This window comes from Oncorhynchus keta, chromosome 32, assembly GCF_023373465.1.
Source record: "Oncorhynchus keta strain PuntledgeMale-10-30-2019 chromosome 32, Oket_V2, whole genome shotgun sequence".
NCBI lineage: Eukaryota > Metazoa > Chordata > Actinopteri > Salmoniformes > Salmonidae > Oncorhynchus > Oncorhynchus keta.
This window is the reverse complement of record NC_068452.1, coordinates 35,967,336-35,974,591: the sequence shown is the minus strand read 5'-3', so window position 1 is coordinate 35,974,591 and position 7,256 is coordinate 35,967,336. Positions and strand designations below refer to the sequence as shown.

The 7,256-nt window shown below is 42.7% G+C and overlaps 1 protein-coding gene across 7 annotated transcripts; it reads left to right on the top strand.

Annotated features, from left to right (window-relative positions):
- Positions 1-490: 490 nt before the first annotated feature.
- Positions 491-6,971, top strand: LOC118378153 (4-galactosyl-N-acetylglucosaminide 3-alpha-L-fucosyltransferase 9-like). Of its 7 annotated transcripts, none has more exons than XM_035765103.2 (3): positions 491-562; positions 1,017-1,049; positions 1,820-6,971. In XM_035765103.2, exon 3 carries the CDS (start codon positions 1,825-1,827, stop codon positions 2,869-2,871), a length of 1,047 nt encoding a protein of 348 aa, XP_035620996.2. In that variant the 5' UTR covers positions 491-562; positions 1,017-1,049; positions 1,820-1,824; the 3' UTR covers positions 2,872-6,971. The 7 variants fall into 7 exon arrangements, with proteins under 7 accessions (XP_035620996.2, XP_035620995.2, XP_035620991.2 ...); XM_035765098.2 differs by having other exon boundaries at positions 501-812; XM_035765101.2 differs by having other exon boundaries at positions 501-812; positions 1,804-6,971.
- Positions 6,972-7,256: the final 285 nt, after the last annotated feature.

The window sequence follows — 7,256 nt, the reverse complement described above, 5'->3', positions numbered from 1 at the left end:
GCACAACTGAGCAAGAGGACAAGTACATGTGAGTGTCTAGTTTAAGAAACAGATGCCTCACAAGTCTGAAAAAGAGCTGATGTGAAATAATCTGATGTGATTGGTCAAAAGACCAATTAGTGGAAAAATATCAGAATTGGGCTGCCTGTGTAAATGCAGCTATAGAAGAAGCTAATTAATATCTGGTTTCAAAAGGACTCCTACCAAAGAGCAAATCTTTACTGTCTGATAAGTTTAATCTTTAATTTACGATTAATATTTTGAGTATTTACTTCCTCCTTCTCTGATATTTACACTGCATTACACGTATGTATTCTCTTTTAAAATATTATTTACATTTCATAACACTACTTACACATGATATACTAGGGCTCTCCAACCCTGTTCCCCTATAGCTATCATCCTGTAGGTTTTCGCTCCAACCTTAATCTAGCGCACCTGATTCTAATAATTAGCTGGTTGATAAACTGCACCAGGTCATTTACAACTCTGGGGCAGGAGTGAGAACCTTCAGGAGGGTCGCTCTCCAACCCACATTGACAAAACTAAGCACATTATGAAGGTGTGTATTTCTTTGACAAATTGCACACGGCAGGGAAGTGGGCAGTGCGTCTAAGGTGTGACATGAAGGGCAAAGGCTGGAGAGGCTGTCCCTCTGCCTGTAGTAGCACACCAGTTCTAGGCTTATCCTCACTCAAGGATGTGGAGACACATGACTGCAATGTGACTCAGCTAGGTGTCAGGTGTGGCTTTTAGTCAAAGCTAGCAACATAATTCTGTTTAAGTTCAAAGTCAAATCTCAGAGCGAGCAGGTAAGCACCCCTCACCCAGAATATTATTTCCTTGAAGAGCAGTGTGGAATGTGGTGTAGATATGAATTATTGGATGTAGCTGTTCTCTATGTTTGAATGGAGTCTCTGTCTGTCTGATTTAGTGTTGAGTTTAGTATGTGTTTGTCTTTTATCAAGTCTATATAATTGGTTGTGTTAAAAATGATTTTGTGTTTCTTTGAACAGACAAGTTGAAACAGAAAGAACATCGGAACAAAGGTTTGGTCAGATACCGTGTGTGTATAGATCCTACATTTAAATATTAGCTGGCTTTATGGCAACTTGTTATCAAAACAGTCACACAGGTTTGTTATTACCATGTCATTTATTGTCTACTCTGGTATTTCCCATGTGTATAACGTGCTGTCTTTATTTTACTGTGTAGTATGTTTACGTAGAACCTGTCCTCTCTGTAACCTTTAGGTTACATATCCTGCAACCTGTAGTTAATTACCCCGGGCAAGGGTGAAATCACAGCCCCCAACACATTGGGTCCCATGACTCCTTAGTTCAATAGTCTTACTGTATCTTCAATAGTTATTGGTATATTCTGGTTCAGAGGGTGGAGTCTACACACAATAGCCCGGATAAGTATCCAGAGTATTTGTTTAGTTTGACCACATGGCTAATTTGTTTCTCTGGGTGGAAAGCATGTCCTGTGAACTCAGGATCTTAGTGACAATCACTGCCTCAGTCACTAACCTAACAGAAACCTAAGCTTGTCTTATTGACTTTGATTACTGTTATGACAACCACATAATATGCATGACTAGTGAACCAATGAAACGGTCTGCTGATAGAGAACTAGCCTCGTCAGCAGATGTCTGCCCGCACCCTAAAACCTGTCTGTGGTTTGAGTTTATGATTGACCAGTATTCCTCGTGCTAAAATAATCATTGTCAATTTTACGAATACATGCAATAATAGTGATTAGATGTGTTTGCCTTTTCTTAATAAACTTATAAACGAACAGCCTTTCCTTTTGGCAGGCCAAATGACGTGTCTTGGACCAAATTGTAGAATTGGGCACCAGAGCCTGATGGGCATTCTGCTGCTGGGCTGCTTGCTGACCTGTCTACTGTACCGACCTGCTATCACCTGGCTCCCTGTCCTGGCCAAGCACTTCCAGGCGGAGCACAAACAGGATGTTACCGTGCTGGTCTGGCACTGGCCCTTTGACCATCCCTTTAAACTGAACTCCTGCAGGTCCTTGTACAACATCGAAGGCTGTCACCTGACAGCGGACAGAGAGCTGTACAGTCAAGCGGATGCCGTTCTCATCCACCACAGAGAAATCGAAGAGGATTTATCCAACCTGCCCCAAGAACCACGGCCCTCCTTCCAGAAATGGGTGTGGATGAATTTCGAATCGCCGGCACACACGAATAGAATACCTGGCTTGGAAGATCTGTTTAATGTGACTTTGAACTACAGGCAGGATGCAGACATCAACATGCCTTATGGATCTCTCGTCCCTCTGACTGAAGAGAGGGAGGAGTTTGTCCCGCATAAAAACCGACTGGTCTGTTGGATCGTTAGCAACTGGAACCCAGGACACAAGAGGACTTGGTACTACATGGAGCTGCGCAAATTTATCAGGATTCACACCTACGGGGACCCTTTCAACAAAAAGGTATCTCTTAGTGAATACAGAATGATCGTGGCCAGCTGTAAATTCTACTTGTCTTTTGAGAACTCCGTCCATAAGGACTACATCACAGAAAAACTATATAACGCTCTCAAGTTGGGCGCAGTTCCTGTGGTCATGGGCCCGACAAGAGGGAACTATGAGAAGTTCATCCCTGGAGATTCCTTCATCCATGTGGATGACTTCCGCTCGCCCAGAGCCCTGGCCAAACACCTCATCTTCTTGGACAAGAATGAGGACATATACCGTAAATACTTCAAGTGGCAGAGGATCCACACGGTCCGTATCAACAACTTCCCCATTCAGAATGCCTGCAACAGCTGTGAGTACATCAGAGGCCACCCTGAGAATAGGATGGTTACTGAGCTCTATAAATGGTTCTGGGAGGAGTGATGCTGAGACATTTGGAGTAAATCTACTGCAAATGAACGATATCCACTTGTCCATAGTCAGGGGGGACTGAGCAATATGTATCTTTTACACAACGGCAGAAGTGCCAAAAATGATATTTCATTAAAGTGCATTCACCGAACTTTCCCCACTTGAACAATTAATGGGGCATTACAAGTCAAAATTGTATATATTTTTGACTTCTGTCTTTTGCTCCTGCGCCATCGCATGTTAACTGATGAAAACAGTGTGGAGGTGACCACCACCGTTATCTACTTGTTTACTATTGGGTCGTTCCACTAAAAGAGTGCCTTTCGCATCCCTTTTATATTGGTGCACAATGTTCTGCACTAATATTACATTTTAAAAGCCTGTTATAACAAAGTGACCTTTTTTAATAGAGACCTAATGAAGAATTCAATAAATCAGATAGGTATAAAGGCTTGCTGAAGTGCCAAAATGTAGCCTATTGACATGTCCCTCCATCAACCCTGTGTCACTTCTAGGAACATTTGAACCCCCTTAATCCCCAAGTTTCAACATCATTGTAAAGCCATAGTTATTGTACTTTAACAAAGTCATCTCTGAAGATGAATTTGTTTCATGTGATTCATTTACCTCTGTCCCTCATTGTAAGGTCAACCCTGTTATGTGAACTGGCCTGTCGTTTTTATATGGTGAAACTATTCATTTTTGTTAAATAGAACATCTAATAGTCAAATCATAGTGTTAGTTGGTTCTACTCTTTTTGGCTGTTTCGTGGTGATGTGATGAAGGTTAAGGTCTTGCTCATACTGTCAACAGTTGTTAGGCAATTGCCTTTTACTGTACTATGGTTGCTAGGTTGTCACAATGAATGTGTCATGTATTTTCACACGTTGAGGGACCTTGTTCGCTCCACTGTTAGGCAACAGGGATTGATCACAGACTCAGAGATTCAGTGTATGAATTAGGAGAAGAAAGATTGATGTAGTACAGTGGTCTCCAGCACAATGATTTTACTAAACCCAGTTTACACACCTGTTCCAATACAATACAATGGGTTAGTATGAGACACCACTCTTTACTGCCACCCAAGGGAGTTTCAAAGATGTAAATTAATATATGTTGCAGTACACCTGGTGACCACTGGACAGCACTGCAACCCCACTGTACACATGCATGTTACCTTGTTGAAAAACCATTTGCTTCAGTGTGAATATGAATATTTATATATGTGAGAAAATGAATACCATTTGTCAAATGAATGAATATCTGAGCTCAAATGAGAGGTTGGAGAAATGGTGGAGATTAGCTTGTTGCTTAATGGTTTAAATTGAAACCTGCTGCTAATTAGCTATGGCTATAATCACCTAAACTTATGAACAACTCCATGATTTTTGTCTTCGGCTCTTTCAAATGTAGAGAATAGAATGTGGCCCTGGGAATGAGTGTAAAATGACTGCATCATGAAGAACTCTTAAGTCTGCCCACAACGTTCACCCTTTCATTCTTACATCCCCTTGGCCTTTGAAGGATCCCTTCTAATGCTTTATTAACTGTACAGTACATACAGAAAACCCCTACATTCTTCCGCAAGTTTCATTATGTTTTGGTCATGGAAACGATTCGAATATCACTTTCTACCTCCTATTTCTATATTTCCGGTCTATTTCTATCTCCGACCTCCACTAATGTCAGTTAATTTCCCATATTGATGTCATCATTACCTCCCTATGTGGTAACACGTATGAGATAGATGACAGTGTTTACTCTGAGACTTAGTCATGCGTCTAGGGACCTGCTCTGGTTTTCAAAAAGAGGTAGAATACATCTACAGAGAGAGAGATACCAGGAGAACACTGGATGTGTAGTGCCAACCGTAAAGTTTGGTGGCGAAATAATGTCTGTGGCTGTTTTTCATTGTTTGGGCTAGGCCCATTAGTTCCAGTGAAGGGAAATCTTACCGCTACAGCATACAATGTCATTCTAGATGATTCTGTGCTTCCGGCTATGTGGCAACAGTTCGGAGAAGGCCCTTTCCTGTTTCAGCATGACAATGCCCGCGTGCACAAAGCAAGGTCCATGCAGAAATGGATTGTCAAGATTGGTGTGGAAGAACTTGACTGGCCTGCAGAGCCCTGACCTCAACCCCATCGAATGCCTTTGGGATGAATTGGAACGTCGACTGCAAGCCAGGCCTAATCGCCCAACATCAGCGCCCGACCTCACTAATGCTCTTGTGGCTGAATGGAAGCAAGTCCCCGCAACAATGTTCCAACATCTAGTGGAAAGCCTTTCCAGAAGAGTGGAGGCTGTTATAGCAGCAAAGGGGGGACCAACTCCATATTAATGCTCATGATTTTGGAATGAGATGTTCTACGAGCAGGTGTCCACATACGTTTGGTCACGTAGTGTACCTGTCCATTACTGATGGCTGTCTCCCACCAGTCCCTTCTGTTATCCTTTCTTCTTGCTGCTCTCTTCTCTCCCTCTTTCCCCCGCTTGGCTGTAAATTATTGAGCTCTTTCTTTCAAGGGGACCACTCCCTCATCAGATCTGTGGGCCATCGAGTTGCTGCTTCACCGCTCCTTCACCCCCAGCAACAGCCGTCCCCACGTCACCTCCTGACATTGAAGAAATCACATGTCCCTCACTCTCTTTTCTACCACTCTCTCTCGCACGCTTGCTTGCTGTAAATTTAGCTCTCTCCTCCCTTTCAACATTCTCCCTCTCGTGTGTTACTTCCCCAACCTCCCTCTTTTCTCTACCACCCTCTCTGTTTTTCTGTAATGTCACGGCTCACTGCTGAGTGTCACGGAGTTGATGGAGAGGAAAAATAATGGAGGCGTGAGGCAATGGAAGGAGGGTTGACGCAAGGGTGTGTGTGTGTGTGTGTGTACATTTTGTGAAAGACTTGAGGAAGAGGTGAGGGAACGAGTGGGGGAGGGAGATTTGTCTGATGGTAAAATGTTCCAGCTCGGTGAAGAAACAGCAGACAGTCAGTCGATGCACCTCCCCCTACTATAACTATTACAGTTCCATGTAGACTGGTGCTACACACTGACTTCCCAAGTGATGTTCACGTACAGTCCCCCAAAATACCCCCCTCACCGACTCACATCTCTTTCTCATGTCCATCCTGGCAAACCTATGGTTTAATGCAACGTGTTGTTTAGAATGTTATCAGCAACCTCTGACAGTGAGTAACACTTCTGTTGGATGATTACATGACATTACGTGGGATAATACAATTTGAACAGGTTGTTTCCGTTCTCCCTTTTCATATTCATCTCATTACATGTCATATTCTGTTGATCTATTTCATTCTTTAGTGTGTAGTTCAGAACTCTCTCTGGTAGATTAGTAAATGCCTGGTTTGATTGTACAGAGAACACACTCTCTCTCTCTCTCATATATATTCAATTCAAAGGGATTTACTGACATGAGAAGCATGTTTATATTGCCAAAGCAAATGGAACAGACAGACAAAGTAAACATTACACTCACAAGTTAACAGAATATAGACATTTTAAATGTTATATTATTGGCTATGTACAGTGTTGTAACAATGTGCAGGTAGATAAATATAGGTTGTATTTACAATGTTTGCACTCCACTGGTTTCCCTTTTCTCATGGCAACGGGCCAAAGATCTTGTTGCGACGGCACACTGCTGTATTTAGACTAACAGATATGGAAGTTTATCCACGTTTGATTTGTTTTCAAATTCTATGTGGGTTTGTGTGATCTGTGGGAAATATGTCTCTCTCACTCTCTGAGGAGGCTGGTGGGAAGAGCTATATAGGAGGATGGGTTCATTGTAATGGAACAGTATCAAACATATGGAAACCATATTCCATTTCAGCTATTACAATGAGCCTGTCCTCCTACAGCTCCACCCACCAGCCTCCTATGCTCTCTCTCTCCCCCCTCCCTCCCCAGACAGTCCTTGTTGTGTTGGGTTCATTGTGTTCCTGGCAGAAAGCAGTGAAGCAGACCCTAACAGTCCATTTTAGAAGCTGCCACTGTCTCTGATCTAAAACACAATCAGTGAGCCATTTTGCCTGGGTCCAACAGCAACATTAAAAAGTCAATACACGACTGCACTGTTTAATACAATGATGTTCACGTGTCATCTTTCTTTACCTGGGAGGTCAGTCAATACATTGATTCAATCACCACCAGCAGGACAAAGGCATAGACACAAAAAACAACTGTCCACAAAGCAAACCAAATGCATATAAACAGCACTAATACCTCAAATGGGGACAGTGTCAACCGGTTCTAGCTCTTTTGGGGCCCTAAGCTCATTTTGATTGGACGGGCCCCCACCAACCCCTGAACAAACCATGATACACATACAAACATGAACCTACAAACACACACAAATAAATAAAGGTGCCTGAG